The sequence below is a fragment of the Solanum stenotomum genome, chromosome 1, assembly GCF_019186545.1.
Source record: "Solanum stenotomum isolate F172 chromosome 1, ASM1918654v1, whole genome shotgun sequence".
Taxonomy (NCBI): domain Eukaryota; kingdom Viridiplantae; phylum Streptophyta; class Magnoliopsida; order Solanales; family Solanaceae; genus Solanum; species Solanum stenotomum.
Window position 1 is genome coordinate 2,303,142 of NC_064282.1, and position 22,798 is coordinate 2,325,939.

At 30.3% G+C, this 22,798-nt stretch overlaps 1 protein-coding gene across 3 annotated transcripts; it reads right to left on the minus strand.

Annotated features, from left to right (window-relative positions):
* Positions 1 to 11,420: 11,420 nt before the first annotated feature.
* On the minus strand, positions 11,421 to 12,554 carry LOC125871704 (glycine-rich RNA-binding protein-like). Of its 3 annotated transcripts, none has more exons than XM_049554096.1 (3): positions 12,362 to 12,554; positions 11,850 to 12,042; positions 11,421 to 11,795 (listed from the first exon to the last, which is right to left on the minus strand). In XM_049554096.1, exons 1-3 carry the CDS (start codon positions 12,467 to 12,469, stop codon positions 11,617 to 11,619), a joined length of 480 nt encoding a protein of 159 aa, XP_049410053.1. In that variant the 5' UTR covers positions 12,470 to 12,554; the 3' UTR covers positions 11,421 to 11,616. The 3 variants fall into 3 exon arrangements, with proteins under 3 accessions (XP_049410053.1, XP_049409312.1, XP_049408636.1); XM_049553355.1 differs by having other exon boundaries at positions 11,421 to 11,780; positions 11,832 to 12,042; XM_049552679.1 differs by having other exon boundaries at positions 11,421 to 12,042.
* Positions 12,555 to 22,798: the final 10,244 nt, after the last annotated feature.

Below are 22,798 nucleotides of genomic sequence, written 5' to 3' on the forward strand. Positions count from 1 at the left end.
AATTGTTCTTCAAAATGTAAGATTCAAACCTATTCTTCTTCAACTATTATTTTGATCTTTCTTTCCTCCCTTTTTCTTATTATTTGGTAACTTTGTTTCTTCACTCAAATCCTTTGTTTCTTCACGAAAATCCTAAACTCAGCAAATCCTTCACGCTAACAAAAGAAAAATCTTCAGATTAGGTCTTGTATATTTGAGAGAATGAGAATCGGGCCTAGAAATTTAGGGATATTTGTTTAGAAATGGGTCGGGTTGTATTTTGGGAACGGATGGGTTATATAAAACGGGTAAGATATTTAAACCCTTAGTGACGTAGACCAATGAAAAGGCGCGTGTGTAACAATGCCAAGTCTTCAACTGGGCTGGTGTTCGAAGGGTTGAAAACAATTCACATCATATATATTAAAGGAGGTATATAAACACCCGTGTAATTTAAGTACTAAAGTAAGTTTTCGTGATAAGTTCAGAGGGATTTTTATGTATTTTCCCTTACAAATTTCTTCCACCTATGGCATATGACTAAATTAAACCACATTATATTGGGGTTGCCTAAACGTTTTATATTATTAATGTAGTAGTAATAGTAAGTAAATCAACCACATACAATAGGCATGTCAGTTTAGCTTATAGAAAAAATATACTTTACTAAATTTGCAAATTGCAAACCCTTCCTCTTTTATCATAGAAATGTCATGACATATATAAGATTACAAGTTTTAATGCACGGTTAATCATACTTTTAAATTATGTATGTTATTTTGCCGCACTTAATTTTCGAAATAAAAGTTTGTTCAAACTCACTAACTTTTATATTTACTTAAGAACTTCATCCAATATTCATAAAATATGTAATTTATACAAGTCGATAATTTGAAATGACTAGAACCTTGTATCCAAAAACTTCAAATCATGTTACTACAATTTTGTTACAAATGATGATATGGGCCACATATTGACTTGGCTTACAAAAGTTTTTCACGGGGGTGCACAATGATATTCGTTAACTAGCTAGAAGTTACGTCTAGCTAGGCCATATATGTGTACTGTGCACACATCTTGGCAGAATTATGATCACTTTGTGTGCAATGTTATATTTTATTTTTGTGTAGAAACAACAATAGTCCAAGTTTCTTAAAGCTTGTTCACCACTTGTTTTTTGTCCTTACAATGATGGTATTATGTTTTTATTACCAGAAATGGTGAACACGTGTGACCTACTACTTTACACAAATCGATTTTCTTGTACCCTATGAATCATTGTTTTCTAGCTACTTCAACAAGTACAACAATTAATTCATAATCCCTAATTATAAACATGTAAGTAGAATACAAAAAGGAAGTAATGCTCTCCTGGCTAGAAACAAGGGTTTTTAATTCCCACCATATTCCATCGAACTCGCTACAACACATGGTAGAAAATAGATTTTCGTTCAATACTGAAAAGTTTCCTACTGTTTTTTTTCTTAGTGACTCTATCAAAATATTTGTAATAGCCATTAAATATTTTTAGTAGAATATTTCAATAAAAAAAAATAATGATTGTTTAGTAGAATGTGCTTCATTCGTTATAGAGCTCCGGGTACATTTGTACTCCTTCTATCCCTAATTACTTGTTCACTTTTAAATTGACACACCTATTAAGAAAACAATTAATGACATAATGAGTTTACCATTTTACCCCTATTAATTATGAAGTGGATGAAAAATTCTACATTTTTCAAAATAATTAATCATTTAATTGAGGGTATAATAGGTAAAAAAAAATTGTCCTTTCTTGATTTATCAAAATTGACAAATAATTAGGGATAACTATAAAAAAAAAAGTGGACAAGTAATTAGGGACTGAGGGAGTATTATTTACTCAGTTAATTTCTTTGTAAATTTGCATAAGATTTACTACCAGCAGAAAACTTGACACTTGTCTGATTTCGATTAGACTGCGTTATAAAATCTCAAGTAACAAACTCACAGAGATGTATATTGGGCAAAGGAAGCTTACTTTTGTAGCCAATTAATTAGTTGGGAAAATTGTACATAATGGCAAATTATTAATTCAAATTAAATGGTATAATAACACTTTGATTTAATTGTTTTCTGTAGCAAACTGTTTGCCAGTCGCCTCTCTCCCTCAAACTCTCGCTCGCCACTCTCCCTCTCTCGTTCGCTCGCCTCTCTCGCTTTATACAAACAAAAATGTATAGATTGTGTTTCTGTTTGTATAAAGCGAGAGAAAATTGTATATACACATGCAAATACATATATCTTCGTCCTATACACTTATAATTATACAATACAAATATTCCCCTGTCCAGTTCTCTTTTGCCTTTCTCTCTTTCTCGCTTTATACAAACACAGATTATACAAAATACAATGTATAATTTATGTTTGTATAAAGCGAACGATATTTGATATACAAACGTTTTATTTCGATTCAATTGTATACAAATTCAAATTTTATACAGATATACAAACACATAAAATTAAATTGAGAGACTCTCAACGATTTATACAAACGAGAGGCTGACAACAATTTATACAAATGACCTGTCAGCGAAATTATACAAATGTGAAGAGGAGTCAGCGAATTATACAATTGCTTCTTTTGTATATATGTATAGCGAAATAGCCTAGTCATAGCATGTTTGCTATGGAGCGCAATTATGCAAACTTTGCTATAGCATACAAATATGAATTTTGTGTTTGCTATATGTGAAAGTTGCTCTAATTAGTTTGATTTAGGCAAAACGATCAGAATTTTCACTAAGAAAATTAATGTGACAGTTGGTGTGACGATAATCCTCTTTATATTTGTACCATTCCCTCCTTGAGGAAATCTCGTATCCAACCCCGTCTATATTCGGAAAAAAAGAACTCTTTAAAAAAATGTTTGTCTACTAAAAAACGTAAATAGTAAATATTTGGCTAAGATAGAAATTATTGTTATAATAAATTATTGAGCGTAATCTCAACATGAAAACCAAGTGTGAGATAATGCAGGCAAAATATAATGTTAACATTGATTTGTTAATTAAAATAATGTCATGGGGAAAACTTAAATATCATAGGTGTCTCATTCCTGTGCCCTTATAGAATACAGCTAGCCATAGCCCATAGAGCCATAATTTTTTTAACTTCTTTATCAAAACTATATAGTACTCCCTCTGTCCACTTTTATTTGTCATGTTGCGCTTTTCGAAAGTCAATTTGACTAATTTTTAAAGTTAAATTAGATTACGTTAATTCAATATTTTTTTTAAAAAAATTAGATATTCAAAAACTATATGAAAAGTACTATAAGTTGCAATTTTTTGCATATCAATATGATGAAAATATACATCGTAAAATATTGGTCAAAGTTCTTATTGTTTGACTCTAAAAAAGGAAACCATAACAATTAATTGTGGACGGAGGGAGTATGACATTAAATAACAAAAGTTCTTTTTAAAAAATATTTTGACATTGTCTTTCCTGCGGCAAATTGTTTAACATATTTAGCAGGAAATTATATGCAATGATATTAATGGTGGATGATTTTGAATTTTTGTCCCCTTACTTTATGGGGTAATTTTCAAGATCGAAAGTCAAAAGTTTAAAATCACCCACTTTAAAAATTATTTTTTATTAAATCACTGCATGTTTGGCCTAAATAAGTCCAACTTTTAAATGAAACTCTTGCACGGATTACCCCTATTTCAGGATGGTCTTTAATATAATTTTTTTTGTCTGGTGCTCATTTAAAAAAGAACTGTAGATCAAAGTATCTTTATCAATGACCTAATTTCGTTCGATATAAGTTTAGAGAACTTTTATCTCGTTCGACATAATTTTATAGGAATAAAGCTATTTGGCATAAATTGTGTAGTACCTAATTCGCTTGATTAAATTTTGAGCACTTTTATCCTAACCAGCATAACTTGTATAGAAATTAAATAGCGTAATTTGTGTTATATTATGATATGGAAATATCAGTGTAGAATATTGATGTTGAAGGGAGGGTAGAAATAGAACGTTTGATGATGCAACACCATACAATTTGAAGTGCAAGTGGATCATATTGACTATAGTAACAGCTAGCCCATATAGCTATTGGTCCATTCCTATTATATGCCGGCAGATGAATCCTTCCAATTTGAGTCCATATTATTCACTTTACAAAGAAAGAGTTCAATTGTAAAAAAAAATTAAAAAAAATACAATAACGTGTCACATGATAACAAGTAGAATTATTCTATATTCTGAAAAATAAAATAAAATATCTGATATATTATATTAAATTATATTGAGAGTCTAAAATGCATTTATCTTATAACGTGCATATAAGCCCTGGATAGCTTTTTACCAAAATCAAACTTTTGGGACAAATTGCAAATGGTTTGGGAAGGGACCCCTTCATTGACGCGGCTGAATATTCGCCATTTTTATAAATTTTCCATGATTCTAAAGTATTAGTAGAAAAATGAAAAAACAAAACAAAGGTACGATAACTAAAAAGAAATTCTTAAATTTGGCGCGTTTTATTTAAATTAATCTTTAGTCAAACTAAATTTGGTTGTAATTATCCTTTTGTATTTGACTTTTCTAAAATCATTACCCTCTCAATCTTTAGTGCATCAAGTCACAATTTAAGAAGGATTTGAATAAAACGCGTCAATATTTGGGGGGTTGGGGGAGAGGGTATGGGCAGAGTCACCGTGTGGTCAGGGATTTCATCCAAACTTCCTTCGACAGAAAATTATATTATTTATACATAATTAAAATATTATTTATACGTGATTTTAGCTGAAACTTTCTTCAACTAATTCACGTCAACTTATTCAGAATTTACACCCTTTTAATTAAAATTATTATTCCGCCATAGGCAAAGTTTGAAGAATTTTTGGATTCCAACCGACTCTATCGCGTACGGAAAACACAACATATGTGGGAATCCTTGGTCTCCTAACAAGGGCTCTAGCCCTCTAGGATGGTCCTCTAAAATTCCCACAACTTGTAGAATTGAATAATATAATGGCCCACTCATGTCTAAAAACATACTACACTAATTAATCTTCCAATTAAACTTTTTAAGCAATGTAACTCATAATTAAAAAAATAAAAACTTTTGGTAGCTTCAAATTACTAACTTCTGACGGATACTTCTGAGTCAGTTTAACTTTAAAGATTAGCCAAATTAAGAATATTCATGTAGACTTGAGTTTTGAAAATTGTTATAATCGATAAATGGCAAGTGTATTCTTTTAACACCATTTCGATTATGGGATCAATTGTAGAGGTGTATCTAGGATTTCGAGTTAATGGGTGCACTATTATGAAAAGATGAATCTAATTGGTTTGACAATTAGGTTCTTTATCATTGAAAACAGTTAAAATTTTAAATTATTGTTCCAAAATTAAAATGCTTAATAAATTGAAACACAAAAAGTGCTATCAATCACCACTTAGAGATATGTTACCAAATTTTAGAAAGAAAAATAAAACAAGTAGAAATAAAAGTCAAATTTCTAACCTCACTGAAAAGATGCACCCAATCATCATCACATTATATGATACTTTAGTGTGGGTTCACACATTTATATTTAATAAAAAATATAACACTACTATATATAATTTTAGAAGGGAAGCATGGGTTCGCATGAAACCGGTAACCCCTCCTGCATAACGCCTCTATTCAATTGTTTAAGTTACATTATTTTAAAGGCAAAAGTACTCACTACCCCCCTGAACTTGAAGCTTTTTATATGGTGTACACCTAAACTAAATTTCGTTTTAATTACCCCCCGAACTTGTTTATTCCTCTGTCGTGTGCACCTTTTTCATCCACCTGGCGTAGAAATTGACAACAATCTCTACTAGGCGCGTGAGGAAATGATTTTTTGCCACATCATAACGCTACAGCGATAAAAAAAAATGTAAAATCTTCATTTTTCTTTAATATTTGGCATATTTTAAACCAAAAATAGGGTAAAATGTAAATGAAAAGTAAAGGAAACAAAGATAAACACTTACTTGGTAAGAATTTCAGACAAATTTGAAATTTAATCGACCAACTTCACGTCTAGAAAAACCCAAATCCAAAAGGAGTTTCGCGAAATCAGCCCTTATTCAAAAATAAATTTTAAACAATGAATTTTAAATTTAAGAAATTTATTTTTTGCAATATTAATTTATCCAGGTGGCTGTTATTTATCCAGGTGGAAATCCACATCACCAATTTAGACAGCTGTCGCGCGCGTGCAGTCACAACAGGAGTAGATGGACGAAAAAGGTGTACGTGACGGAGGAATAAACAAGTTCGGGGGGTAATTAAAACGAAATTTAGTTTAGGTGTACATCGTATAAAAAGCTTCAAGTTCAGGGGGTAATGAGTACTTTTGCCTATTTTAAATATCATATCACTACATTCAGCGTGGTTTCGAATATATTAATTGATGTTTTCATAATTTGCATGGTTCACTTCAAGCTCCTTGGACCTTGTCAATTTTTTGGAACTTTTGGCTTTTAAAAACGTTGTCCTGGACGATACACTTGTTAAAATAATCACCAGAACAAGTAAGAAGGTATCCCAGCAAAAGTGGAAAAATAATGATTGGAAAAGTGAGTAAATTTGGAAGGAGAATATATATTTATCAAATTGCAGAATATACAGCAAAGAAGAAACAAATCAATTGGTTATATTTATAATATTATTCCTAAAAATCTTATGGTAAATGAGAGAACCAATCAAAAAGCTTATCTTATTAGTGAGGAAAAAAAAAGATGCAAGACTTAAAATTCGATACACAAGTTGCATCACTTCGAATATTGGACGAGTGATTTATATATAGTTGATAATGCATATGTGGCTTCGATAAGATTTGACATATAGAAAGGAATATAGTGAATATGTGATTTTCCAAAGGATAGTTTTTGCCTTTTGAGCTTTTGCCAATCATAAGGCAATCTTACAACTTTTGGTATGTTCCACAATTCTAGTGGAAATTTCCTTGTCTAGTAAACAATATAAAATAGGCCGGTGCACTAAGGTACCGATATGTGCAGGGTCTGGGAAAAAGTCCAGCCATAAAAGTCTGTTTAGATAATTATGTGTTGTATTTTTGTAAGAAATTGCTTTCACAAATTAAAATCATGACGTTTTAATTATATAACAATTTTATCTGTTACGACAAAGTTTTTTTTTTCTTGTATAGTAATTATGGTAAATAAATTATATATCATCATCAAGTTGTTGAAAGATTAGCTTTTAGAATTAATTCCCTACCTCAAAACTTTATACATGCATGTATATCATACGACACTATGAGAATGACACAACCACGTTGGGACCTAATTTTTTGGAATATTGCACAAGTAGTTTTTTTTATTTTTTAAAAATTGAGTTTGATATTTTGAAGAAAATAATCGTACCAATATCTTTTTTAGGTGTATATCTCAAACAAGCACCTATTTTTTTTTTTTCTTTTTTGGGAAGAAAATGGACAATACTTTACAAATATAAATAAAAATTAGTAATTTTAACCTTATGAGCGGACTTCTAATGGATACATTATGAGTTCAACCGGGATGGCAATAGCATAAATAACATGTTCAATATAGAATTTGGTGGATCTAGGATTTGGAGGTCCTGGGTGTCACATATATTGCTCAAGTAAGATAAGCGGGTCGGTTGCTTTAATTTTGGGTTATAATTCGAGTTATTTATCTTTTTTCGATTTTTATCAACAAATCGATCAAACATGCATGTTAGTAATATTTTCTTTTAGATATTATGAGATTAGAGATAACAAAACAATACAAGTTTTATTTCTTTTTAGGAATTAGTGGCCTTATTCGCTGAAACTTTGAGGAAAAAAAGAAATTTTTCACACTTAAATTTGAGCTTGTATAAAATATCTATTAGTGTTAACTTAATATATTCATATTCCATTGACTTTATGTGTTGTTGCAAATATATAACAAAGAGAATAAAAAATTTAGTTTCAATCTAGTCATCTTACTTAGCAAGAACGTCAGTGAAGATCGAAAGAACCTTTAAATTAAACAAACTCTAATAATAATATTTATCATTTTTAAAACTTATATTTTTTTAAAACGATTATTTAAATATATTCTGAATAATATTTATATCACATTCATAACTCAGTACTCATTAATTGATAAAGAATAAACACGGAACACTCATATGAAATGATTAATAATTAGTGAAAGAGAAAGTAAACGAACTTAATAATAAATTATGGTGAATAAGAGTCGATTTGAATTAATAAAGAATACTAGTAAATAAATAAGAATGAATGGATAAAAAAAAAAAAAAAGCCTTCACACGTTAATGAAAAAGACAAAAAAAAAAAGCTTCCAAAAATTAATGTTGTCCACGAGATTTGAAGCTGCGGCTACACGTGTGGCAAACTACCCGCTTTGCCAAATGAAGTGTTCACTGGTGCCGTGGCACCCGACGGAGTATTAGTTTAATACTCCCTCCGTCCCTATTTACTTGTCCATATTTCCTCTTTTAGATGTCCCTATTTACTTGTTCATTTTGACAAATCAAGAAAGGACGAAAAAAAATGTCCTATTATACCCTCATTTAAACTTCTTCAAAATTTAAACTTCCCCCAACATTGATTAGTTATCTTGAATAAATTTATTTTGGAATCATAATTAATAAGGGCAAAATTGTAACTTCACTATGCTAATCATTGTTGTCTTAATATGTGTGTCATTTCTAAAGTGGACAACTAAATAGGGACGGAGGGAGTAGGTGGCAAAGAAAATATATATTAATTTCTTATACATATATACATATATATATATATACAAAGTTTTTTTTTCAAGATCACTGGTGCCGTGGCACCCCACGGATACCCATAGATCCGCCCATATTGGTACTATTAAAAAAATTATTATTTTATTAAGGTAAGTCGAGATTAAAAGTCTTAACCATTCATTTTCAAGAGTATCAGGTGTAACTTCCTACAAATTGACCCACTATTCATCTGTCCAATAAAACCAACTCAAACTAAAATAAATTGAACGTGTTTGAAAAAAGTGATTCACATAAATAGAATTTGTTGATGATACCTATTTAAACTGTTATGCCTTTAAAAAATAAATCTTGAGAAAATGGACTTCACGCTAGAAACTATCACGGTTTCCAGCATGACTTATAGCGATTCATCAAGATTTAAATATTATTTTAATAATTATCAGAATTTTTTTATCTAATATTGACCTAACATCAAACTATAGTGATTCGTCGGTGTTACTGATAAAATACTAATAAATAGCTATATATTTTTCAGCATTCGTGGCTGAAATTCTGGCACCTATTAGGATATTAAATTCTAGTGATCACCATAACTAGGGTCTGCTTCAATATGAAGTCATTCAAGTCAATGCTTTAGGCCCCAAATTTTATTTTTATGGGTGGGGGAATGTGGAGTGGGTTACGCCCATTTATATGTTACTTTTTTCGTTTTAATTTGTTTGGTTTATTTTGACTTGATACAAATTTAAAATATATATATATATAAAGAAAACATTTGAATCTTATGGTTTAAAATTAAAAATATATCAAATGTATCAAAATGCTCTTTAATCTCGTGATCTTTTAAACATGTCATGTGGAAAGTTAAAATTAAAGAATTGTTAAAAAGAACTAAAATTGAATCAGATAAGACTTAAAAATCGAATATCTTTTTTTTTAAAAAGGAACTTTAATTAATTGATCGACAATGGTCATTAGCTGAAATAAGTTTTTTAAAATGGAAGTTGATCAAATCTCACCCAAGATAAACAACGTATCAAAAGAAATTGAATTGCCTTAAGATATTATCAATCGAAAAGAAATCATTAAACAATAATTATTCCTTCCTTTGCATTTTAAAAAGTTAGAAGCACATTTTTAAATCAAAGCTTCATTTGATTTTAGGCCATCAATAGTATCAAGCGGTCAACAACAACATACCCAATGAAATCTCACTAGGTGGGGTCTGGGGAGGGTAGAGTGTACGCAAACCTTGCCACTACCTCGTGCGAGGTAGAGAGGCTGTTTCCGAAAGACCCTCAGCTCAAGTACATCGAATCCAAGTAAAAGGCGAGGAAAACAGTGTATAAACATACCATCCAATACGAAAGATAGTATACAATCAACAAAGGAAGACAGTAACATCAATAATATGTTGTACGTGTAGAAATACACCCATATACTTTAAGCTTCAAAATTATTCTCTATGTCCCATTTTATTTCTACACCCATATACTTTAGCTTCAAAATTATTCTCTATGTCCCATTTTATGTGATGTAGAATAGAAGATGGTGAAGGAGGAGAAATTCTTGCGGAAGTCTTTTTTGCACAACTTTGCTTAACACGATAGGAAAACTAAATTGTCGAAGTAGATAATTATGATAGAATTTACATTAGTAGAGGCAAACTCAAGATTTGAAGATGATGAGTGTACTACCAACGTCTAATGTATATTAGACATACAAATATAAAACTAATGTAATAACATATAAATTTGAATTAAATGACTCTAGTAAACAAAGTTTGCTTTGTGAAATCTGTCACAAGTTTGAAACTACCAGCCCCATATATTCACCTCAAAATGAGGAGGGTGCAGGGTTTATAAACCAATCTACCCAATTAGTTTTAGTGCTCTTACCGTCTCATATTTTAAAGTTCTATATATACATGCCTCTGGCACATAGATTGGAAATTCAGGACTAATTCTAACATGCCCATTCTAAAAACACCACTCGGGATGAAGTACTGGAAATTCAGGGTAAATTTATCTTAATTTCCAGAAAAGTGATCGCTAAATTAGAAAAGAAAGATTCTATTCACTAATTTATCTTCATATGGGTATAAGAGACTGGACCACTTGAAGATAAAATAATGTAACAATGGAGTCTCTAACACTAACGAATCAGTGGAAATGCTGAAGTTTGCTGGCTTCTTTCTATGCTCTTACACGCATTGCCTACCGACTAGAGTATATAAAATACTTCAATAATTCATGCCCCAACTAGAAAATAAACGTTTAGCAGCCGCTTTCTGCCTTTCTTGCATAGTTATTTTCTAAGTGTCTCATTCAATTTCTGTGGAATAAATAGACGACCAAAACCAGGGAATTTGGGATTGTTTCCATGGGGCTAAGTTATAGCTGATAAATACATCCACAACAAAAAAAACTTCATGTTCTAAGAATCTGATCTAAAACACCAACAGGGGACATTGATGAGTCTGATCTTATTACTATAGATGGCTGCCCAAGACGACTACTTCTGTAGCACTCACATACATAGCGGAAAAACCGCCAGAGGCCACTGTTTCAGTGAGAGTAGTACTACGATTCGTTCCCCATTAAAGCCACAAGGCAAGGGACAATCGATGAACAAACAAGATGAAACTAATAAGAAATTGGACTATAAATAGTAAATCTTCATTCACTTCCATTCATGAGAACTTTGTAAACAGAGATCCACATGGTAACACCAATAGCGGTCAAAAAAGAGAACAGTAACAGTAACCACGGTAAACCATAAACGGGACATCAACCAAACTTCGAAACCATAAATAAGTTCAAACAAAAACAATCTAAAAGCGAACAACAAATCTAATTCCTCCAGTTTCCATCGGAAGAACCACCGCCACCACCTCTTGAAGAGCGATCACTGTAGCGGTCACCTCCACCATAACCACCACCGCCTCCACCATAACCACCTTCACGACGACCACCTCCGTAGCCGCCGCCACCTCCACCGTAGCCTCCGCCACCGCCTTCACGCCTGCCACCTCCATAGCCGCCACCACCGCCGTAGCCGCCGCCACCGCCTTCACGTCGACCACCTCCGTAGCCACCACCGCCTCTTCCACCTCCACCTCCACCGCCTCCGCGGGATTGAGCTTCGTTCACGGTAATGTTGCGACCATCAAGATCTTGGCCGTTCATCCCTTCAATAGCATCCCTCATGGCTTGCTCATCCTTGAAGGTAACGAATCCAAATCCTCTAGATCTACCAGTTTCCCGGTCATTGATGATCTGAAAACAGAAAAAAAAAACACATAACAATTACATCAGATCCAAACAGATCTACAAAATAACAACCAAAACAAAGCAGATCTGAAAGAAAAAACATGAGGGGGAGAAACACAAAAGCGATCTATCTTCATCTCGTGTATAAACAGAGGAAGACGGAACGTACCGTTTCGGGGAATTGGAATAATAGTAACAAATAGTAACAGTAACATAGAGTAACAGTAACAGTCAAGTAAACCAGAGAATAGTAACAGATCACAATTCAGTAACAGAGGGTCATCGAAGCCAAAGGCTCGGATCCGATCTCTGCCCTGCAACAGACCTTGGATTCGACCACTTCGCCGTACTGAGAAAAAGCATCCGAAAGTGTTTGGTCGGTGGTGGCCCATGCCAGACCACCGACGAAGCACCTGTATTCAACGTCGGCCATTTTTTTTTCAGAGAAACTACTAGAGAAACCCTGAAGAGAAGGTGAAGGAAGAGCTGTGGAAAAATTTGTAGAGAAATTGCCTTTATTTATAGGCTGGATTAGGAGCCTAGGTTTTACCCTAGGGCCGGTTAAACTAATCGTGCACGGCGGTCTATTCCTAACTCCTATGCAACCCGGGTTAAGAGTCTGGTTAAAAAAATTTGTCCATTTAGTTTTTGTCCTTTTACTCAACTTGTTCCATGCTCTATTATACAACATAATTTTACTGAAAAGGGCCCTTGAGTGTTTGAAATTAAATAAACATGCCCTTTAGAAAAATTATAACTCCACGTAGGTTCATAACGTTTAATAATTGTTTCAAATAGGTATTAAATTAAATTTGAATCCCCGTACTAATCTAATTAAATAATTGATTAGTGTCATAAAGAATCTAATCTCATTGGACCGAGTGAGGGGAAGGAAGAGGTGGATAGTTCAGATACAATTGTGAGAGAAAGGTTGTATCCCCACTCCACCTCAACCGTACAAACATAGTAGACGTTTGGTCATGCGATATCAAATCACGATATAGTATCATGAGATGGAATCAGCATTCGCATATGTAATTTTATGCTGATTTCATCTCATGATTCGATATTATGAGATGTGATTCTATATTCTTCAAAAACTATGATATGAGTTATATGGGAATTTCATATCATGATTTGAGATATTTTAATATAAAAATTGATCCACGAGTTTATATTTTGTTAAAACAACCCCACATTTATATCTACTAACCATTTATTTCATATGTAAATAAAATTTATAATCACATCATTACTTTTAAAAATTTATTATTTTCACCGACATAAAATTTATTATTCTCATCAACATATAGTTATTTTATCTCACACCAACCGATTGTTGAGTAATAAATTTGTTCTGTTCATTTACTCCAACACATAATTTACTACTTCTACCGTTTTGTATTTATTACAACTATAGCTATATCTATTTGAACAAGGAGTGAAAGGTCTTCATTTACTCTAATAAATTGATATGAAAGTTAGGTTGGATAGGCTTCAATGCATAATTATTTATAGTGCAAATTTAATATATGACTTATATTAGACTAATATTTTAAAGTTATAGTAGTAGAATTAAACTTTCAAGTTGTAACATTAAAAATTTCAGTTCTAACAGTTTATTAAAAAAAAGTTGTTTTTAATAATTAAAAACATTTGTTTTGAAAAAAATAAAAAGATAAAAAAATTTAAAATAAAACGTTTCTGGAATAAAAAAAGGTAAAAAACGAAAATAGGGGTGTTAATTAGATTTGAAATGATTGAAGATAATTATTAATTAGCATGAATTAAGGAAATTCAAACTAATTAAGAATATTCAGTTTCCTTAATTCACTCTAATTTGTTAAATTTAATTAAAATTTTTGATTTTATCTATTTTTCTCCCACGTTTCTCTCTTCGATTTTCTTCCAGAAATCTTGTCACTATTGACTAATTGAAGTTTTTTTTGTTTGAAAAATCTTGATTTTGTTGTGATTGACAACTACGTGTCAATATTAATTAAACATTGTGGAAGATCGGATCCTTCAGGTTAGTATTTGTTATTGTTTATAATTTGTTTTTGTATTTTCAGTGAAATGAAAAAAAAAAAAAAAAACAATGAAACTGTAAATCACATTATGTGATTTTGTTTTTGTAAATCGTCACTATAGTTAATTTTTTAGTTTTTTTATATAAACAAAATATTTTGTTCATAATACGAATTAATTGTTGTGAAACTGTAATATTAGTGACTATGTTGGTATTTTTATTTTTTTTTTGGCTATTTTGTATAATGTTAAAACGTTGATTTAGTGAAAAATTAGCGCAATATATGAATGATTTGAGCATAAATGTATAGCATATAACTATGTTTATCGTTGTAGATTGGGTTCGTAGATTAAGATTATAATATTGAATACTATTTTTTTTCCTGAAAATATAAATTAAATGTATAGTTTCGAATGATTTTGGTAGTACAAATGGAATGAATTTGGTATGAAAGTGTGTTCAGTAATGTTTAAAAAAAGTTATTTAGAATTTTGAAGAAATGTATGAAAAGGTTTTAAAGTTGGTATAAAATTTGAAATTTTATTGTTTATATAAATTTTGTCAATTGTGTATAAATTTGGTATGAGTGACGATTGTTCATATGAAATATGTATTATGTGTGTATGAAATGTGAAATATTATTTTTTTTGAAATCTGTTTTGTAGAATATTGTCTGAATGATATTTATATGAAAAGATAATGACAAGTGTGTATAATTTTGTTGTTATTATAATGAATTTTGTGGATGGAATTTGTATGTTCTTTGGATGACTAATTGTTATTTTTTTTTTTTATGAAACAGGGAAATATGTTGATTTTCAAATGGAGGGGATTATATATGAATTTTATAGTCTTTATAGTGGTCTAGTAAGTGCGATAACATCACAACTTATGATAGATGGTTGAACCTCTCCCATGTGAGAGTACATGTAATATATCAAGTTATGTTTCAGAGCCTAAATTGATGTCGCCCGGTCCAAAAAAAAATGATAGAAAGACCGCAACTTGAACTTTGGAAGGGGTTTACTGATGTGAAATTCAAACGGTCTAGAGTTACTTGCAGTAGATGTCGTCAAGTTGGCCACAACAGGACGACATGTTCAAATTATCCTGTGCAAACAAAATAATTATTTATTTGTTTAGACTGTATAAAATTTTAATTTTATTTTGACTTTATGACTCATGTTTTGTTTTGATATGAAACATAATTGGTGTGAAATGCATTATAACTAAGTGTTTAACATACTGTTCATTTTTTATATGTGTTTCATTCACTAATCATACAATTTCATACTGCTGGACATTAAATTTATTCAAGCTTAATATATATGATAGTGTTAATATAGTGATAATTATACAAGATAATTATGGAATGCATTTGGTATCCTGAGTATTTAATGTAAGTTATCATGAATATTAATTTGGTTTTCAACTGGTGTCCTAATATAAATAAAATTAAAACAAATTTTTTACCAATCTTGTTCAAGTTTCATCCCAACACTAACTTCAATTTATATCACACATATTATACCAACAATAAATCAATTTCATATAAACATTCATGAATTTCGTATAAACATTCATAATTTCATATAATCACACAATGCATACCATTTGTATACCAATATTATATCACAATTCATACAATATCCAATAATCAAACATTTAAAGTCGGATGCATACACTTATTAATCAGATTTCATACACGTTTCATCCAAAAACAAGTTTAGAATAGAAAGTAAACATAATGTGATATTTTTAGAAAAAATCACTAGTTTGACAATTCATACCATTTTCATACCAATTTAATAATTCATACCATACACACAGTTAATAGACAATCACACTAATGTTAAAACACAATTCATACCATTTGTATACCAATGTTATATCACAATCCATACAATATTTAAAATCAAAACATTAAAGTCATAGTCATACAAATATTAATCAGATTTTATACACATTTCATCCAATAAATGTACAAATTGGAAATACACTGATATTTTAAAAATAGTGAATCCAACTGTTATTAAGTTTGTATATTGCTAGTGTCCTGAAATTATAATTGACAATCAGTAATTCATATGTAGATGGAATGTGACTGGACGAAAACATATGATGTTATATATCATCAAGCAAGCATTAAAGTTGGAGGCATACACGTATTAATTAGATTTCATGCACGTTTCATCCAAAAACATGTTTAGAATAGAAAGTAAGCATATTGTAATATTTTTAGAAAAATCACTGACAATTCATATTATTTTCATACCAGTTTAAAAATTTATACCATATACACAGTTAATAGACAATCACACTAATGTTAAAATACAATTCATACCATTTGTATACCAATATTATATCTCAATTCATACAATATCCAAAATCAAAACATTAAAGTCATAGTCATACAAATATTAATTAGATTTCATACGTACGCATTTCATCCAATAAATATACAATTTGAAAACACACTGATACTTTAAAAAAATTGAATCCAACTGGTATGAAGTTTGTATATTACTAGTATACTGAAATTATAATAGTCAATCAGTAATTCATATGTAGATAGTATCTGACTAGAAGAGAACATATGATATTATATATCATCAAGTACTTAAACACAAAAAAATTGTCCAAAAGTTAAAAAAAATAACATGTAATTCTAAAAAAGTAGAAGGTGCAATCAACTATCTCAAATTTCTTGTTTGTGGTCTTGGCGTAGGATAATTGGTGGTATCCGAAACATGTTCTTTTGCTATGCGAGGTCCACCAAATTTGCTAGCAACCGTACCAGTAACTTCACTCTCACTGATCGCGCCATTCTCATTCTTTATTTTTCCATAATGTCATAGAATTGTGGCATACATTTGACGATGGTACTTTGCATCGATATCAATATAATGCATATCAAAAACATTATTACTGATGTATTCAACGAGTAGACATGTTACAAATCACAATCACTGAAAAAAAAATTGAAAGAAAAAACATTTTAAGAAATAAATTAAGTTACCTTTTCTAATGAAAACAGTAAAGTATATAAATACATACTTGGAACTATCTTCTTGTTGAGGAACATGCATTATATGCTTGATATCAAGTGTAGCATGAACTTCATCAGTAGAAGTTCCTTCAACCAATCTGAAACTCTTTCAAGGTGTTTCAATGGGTTTCTTAGACATGATTTTGTTGAAAAACTTAATTGGACAGACGATTGTGAAAATGGTGTAGTTGGCTGGTGAGAAAAATGGGAGAGACAAGGTGAAAGTGGGGTAGTGGGGGTGATGACGTACATATTTGAATAGCAATGGTTTGAGGGTGGTGGGATTGAGGTATGGGAGGTTTGGAGTGTAACAGTAGACAATGAAGTCTAATCTATGTAAATCCCTTAATATGTGTAACTGATAATTTTAGTTTTAAAAAAGGAACTGAAATCAAATTAATTAAATATTATTAATTAATAATATAAAAATATAAACAGATTAATCATTTATTAAATAAATTGAAATTGATTTTTAAATTTAATTTAATTTAATTGATATGTCATAACCCGTAAATAAACTGTTATAAGTAAGAATTGTTTAAAAGTATGTTTAAAACCCGTAAAATTTACTCTTAAATGCGTATATGGCGTGAATTTTCCTTATTTATACTCAACCATAAAATCTTGAAGAGCACTTGTTGAATCAACGTCATAATTTCCATTTCCGCCACATGGTAACTTTAAATTACATCCTTAGAATAAATATTATTTATTTACACAAAGTTGTCTCATTTACGTCACATATGTTTTTAGTAACCATTCTTTATAAAATGTTTGTTGGTAGATAAATATTATGTTGTTGACGCTGGTTTATGAAACACAAAAGAATTTTTAGCTCTATACAAAAGACTACGCTATCATTTGCAAGATTACCGAGGAAGTGGAAGAGAGCCTCAGAATGTCAAAGAATTGTTTAATTATAGACATTTATCTCTACACAATGTGATTGAACAAACTTTTGAAGCTTGAAAAAATTATCGAAACAATGCATGAACCATTATGATATTGATACACAAGTGAAAAATTATCATAGCAAGTGCAGTGTTACATAATTATTTGCAAGAATACCAAAGTACTGATGAAATATTTATGGTCTATGAGCATGATAATATAGTTGTAGGTGATATTGACCAACAAATGCTCAAAGTAACAATGTTGGTTCGTCTTATCGGTCACATGATCGAGAAATGCAAGTTCAACGTGAGGAAATTGTTTGTACTATTTGGGAGGATTATATTAAAGACTAGTACACTGCAATTTATGTTCAATTTTTTTATTAAATTAAAGTTAGATGAAACAATTACTTAAGTGGAGAACAAATAGATTTGTAATAATTTATTATGCAATTTTGTAATTTTTTGTTTATTTGATAAGATTGAATAAACAATTGAGACTATTTTAATAGTTTTACAACTTATGAGATTTTATATTTATGAAAAAATATACAACACAAAAATTTAATATCGCATGTCCAAACAAAACATCATTTTCATCTCATGATACCACATCATGATTCCACATCATAATACCATATCATTGTGTTTTATTTGTGTGCGTTATTTCTATCTTAGTATTTTTGTTACAATTTTATTCTATACATGAATTTTACATACTTAATATCATGTAATTAACTTATAAGATTTTTATCAATATTATTTGCCCATAAGCTTATATAGTTTAATTGAAAGGGACATCATGTAAATAACCTCAAGATATTTATACCATATATAATCTTTTATACGATTTCGCCTCGTTTAAAATGTAAGTTTAAAAAAGTGGTTAGAAAAAAAAATATAGGGACCAGAAAATAAGAAAAAGATAGGAAAGGGACTAGTTAAGAAATCTTTGAGACATAGGGTGGAATATCATATGGGGATATACTAGTGCCGTTTGCGCCGTTAGTAGATAAACCTTTGGTGACTAAACTATGGTTAAACGTGAGTTTGAAGGTCCTAGATATTTTTTGCACGGCATTGCCTATAAAAAAAATCAGGATCCAAATCTAAAGATATTTATGATGTACAGCTGGGTCCCACCAAAGTCACAATTTGTTGACCTGGTATATACCTACTCCTACGTATTCTCGACACTAATTAATACTTAAATCTTTTTTAAAGGGCTCAATTACCTCTCTAATCCCTCATATTTTGGCTTAATACATACTTGCCATTAAGAGTATCTTAATTTTTTATTTTTGATTGGTCAATTCTCTGTTACTTATAAACAATCACAATAATTTTTAAGACACGGGTTAACATTGCCTACGTTACTATTCTCTTCAAATTTCTTTTATGAGTGAATTTGTTATTATTGGTTGGTCAAAAAAAAATTAGAAGTATTTTTCTAAAAAAATAAATTACTTATATTTAGACTATTTATTACTATGTTCATTTTTAACTTAATCTAGTTTAATTTAATTATTCAGAGAAATTCACTCATTTGATAACTCTATTTCTAAATATAATCGTGTATTATAGGTGAATATAATGAATAATTAGAATTTTGAACGCAGAGTTTACTATTTATGTATTCAAATTAAAGTGATTCAGAAATATTTTTTAATGATAATAATGCCTTATATCTTACTAAATAAAAATAATGCACCGTTTATAGGAGTATCCAGAAAGTATACTAACATAAGTTGTTTGTTGTTACATAGATTAAGTATAAATTAATACAATATTTAAAATGTGATTTGATTAATATTTACTAAATATATCATCACATGATATTTGTGAGTTAATTGAATGCGTTATTTATTAAATAAACCTATTTGATTCAATTCATTATTTATTTATTTTATATAAATTTTCAAATATCTGCTTTAATTTTAAAAATCTTATAATCAATCTAATAAAATTTAATTTTGGTGATACAACTCCCTCAGAAAATTTAACTAATATTTATATAAAATAAAATATATATTTTTATAATTATCTCTATATTGTTACTATCTACATAAATCCAATCATACATTAAATATCCTAGTACCTTCTACACAAAAAAATAAAAATCGTAGTACAATAATTAAAGGGGGAGAATGGGTGGTCCTGATGTGTCATCATCATGTCCAATTGCACAACGCGTGAGTCCCATTCTTTGATGGACAAGTGGAATGTGGGTCCCATATTTGTTTTAACAACCAACAAACAACAATTTTTCAAATAAACTATGTTACAAGTGGATATTATTGCAAAAAAATGATTATGTATTGTTGAGCTTGAATATGAAATTTTAGGTGATCTGATTTAGTTTTGAGATGTTTTCGAATGAATCTTATTTTGAATTCAAGAAAGAGGACAAAGTTTATTTGTTGTATGATAGTAGATATTATTGTATACAAATGTATTAAATATCTCTTATAATTTTGTATATGTTATTTATAGGTGTATACTAAAACAGAGTAAATAGTAGATAAATGATGATAATTAAACAGTGAAAATGATTATGGAACATGTAATAATTTATTTTTTTTGCTTTTGGGAACTTATCAATGCGAATAACTAAATTGGAGTTCATGAAAAAATGATAAAGTCATCAGGAAAAAGAAAACTTCGACCAACACTCATTTCTCAAATTCCACTAATTTTTTTCCTGAATTTTGATTAATCACAGTTCAAAACTTTACCAAAATTCACTTGTAGAAATTTTTCTGTGTTTTATCTTTGTTTTTGTCCAAATTTATTTTTTATTGAAGAATGACCAAATAATAATTTACTTTAACTTCTTGACAAATTCTTGTTTTTTAATAATATAAAGACTAGGTATTTGACTATTTTATCCAATTTGGAACCAAGTGGCCCAAATTTTAATTTGGGCTCAATGGTCCTAGTGATCTATCAACAATATTGTGTGGACTTGTATCACCACTCATCTGAATAGCCCACAAAGAACTTCTAAAATATGGGCATTGCCTTCTTCCAATTTTGTAGTTGGGCCTCTCATTGGAAGATGAACATGCACCATATCGAGTGCACGTTATTATTAGGGAAACTTATATAAATATACTATGATAAAAAAAAAAAATCATTTATAGCATTTTTTTTTTTAATCATTTGATCACTTTTAATATATTTATAATACAATTTTAATTAAGTCTGGCAACGGAATCGGGAGGTGCCGGTTCCGGTTCCGGTCCGTTACCGGTTCCGTCTAGGTTTCGGCTTGTACCGGTTAGTAGTGGGTCTGGGAGGGGTAATGGGACAGAAATTGGGATTTACCGGTTAGTCCCGATTCCGGTCCCGGTCCGGTCCATTTTTTTTTAAATTGCAATTAACCGTTGTAGGAGCCGTTGGCCAACGTCTTTTGGGCCCCACAACGGCTCTTTCATCCCCACAACTCCCCCAAACACCCCCCTACCACCCTACCCCCAAAACTTTTTTTAACACCCCAACCTTCTAAAAACTACATTTTCATCCCTTTTTTTTTAACTATAAATACCCCAAATCCTTCATTCTTTTCACTCACAAAAATATTATCTTCTACTCTCTCAAAAATTCTCAAAAGTCTCACTCTCTAATCTCTCATTAACATTAAAATTACGAATTTGGTCTTTGGAAATTGGAGCTTCAAAATTCAACTTTCAATTTTCGGCATACACATCTATTTTTTTAAGTAGACATTTGGTACATTTGTTCCAACTCACTTTTCATTTAGTTATTTATTTATTTGCATTTAATTATTTATTTTGTGAGTAATTAGTCTCTAGTCTCTACTTATTTAGTTATTTATTTGTTTAAAACTTTGCATTACATTTTCATATAATATATAATTTACTCACTTTTTATATTTGAATATGGATTTCGGTAAAAACATTATTGAAAAGGGTACAACAACCATAGTTAATTCGTTCACTAATTCATCTACCTCAAAATCCAAGAAAAATAAAAAATTCGGTAGTACTTCTAAATCTAAAACTAACAAAACTTCTCAATTAAGAATAAATACGGATGATTATACGCATGTTAATGAAACTGTTTTTAATATTGATAGTAATAGTGGATTAGATCCTTATCATGAACAATTAAAAAGAAGATTTGGTAATTTTGATGAGGAATTACCTGAAGGTGATGAACATGATGATTTTAATGATTATATTGATAGTTTTGATAATAATGTTGATGAATATGATGATGATGATGAAACTGAGCCAGTTACGGCTACTACTCCCACTCCCAGTCCCTCTTCCTCAGCTCCCGCTCCCTTTCGTTGTCCTGCTCCCGTTCCCCCCGTGCATTCTGGGCCTAAGGTAGAACGCGCTAAAAATTCAGTTGTGTGGCAATTTATAACTCAGAATAAAGATAAAACACAAGTTATTTGTAATAAATGTAAACATAGAATGAATAATAAAATTGTAGGAAAACAGGGTGAGACGGGACATTTGAGTAATCATTTAATGTCATGTTGTAAAAATGAATTTTTGCATGCTAAAGTTGTAGCCGAAGCTAAAAAGAATGGTACCACCCTTACTAAAACTGTAAGAGTAGGGGGCTCTAATATGGTCCAAACACAATTAAATCCTTCTAATGTTTCTGGCTCTAGTATACAACGGTTATATAGTAGAGAAAAACATCTTGAAGAATTAGCTAAAATGATTGTTGTTATGGGTTTGTCATTTAGTTTTGCTGAAAATCCCGATTTTCTTCATTATATTCAAATTGTGTATAATCCACATTTTAAAGGTT

Bases quoted from the DNA above. Each gene is read 5' to 3' on its own strand.
- LOC125871704 (XM_049552679.1), bottom strand. From the start codon at position 12,469: ATGGCCGACGTTGAATACAGGTGCTTCGTCGGTGGTCTGGCATGGGCC. The intron at 12,043-12,361 runs GTCTGTTGCAGG...TTCTGTTTTCAG, and splicing joins GCGAAGTGGTCGAATCCAAG to ATCATCAATGACCGGGAAAC.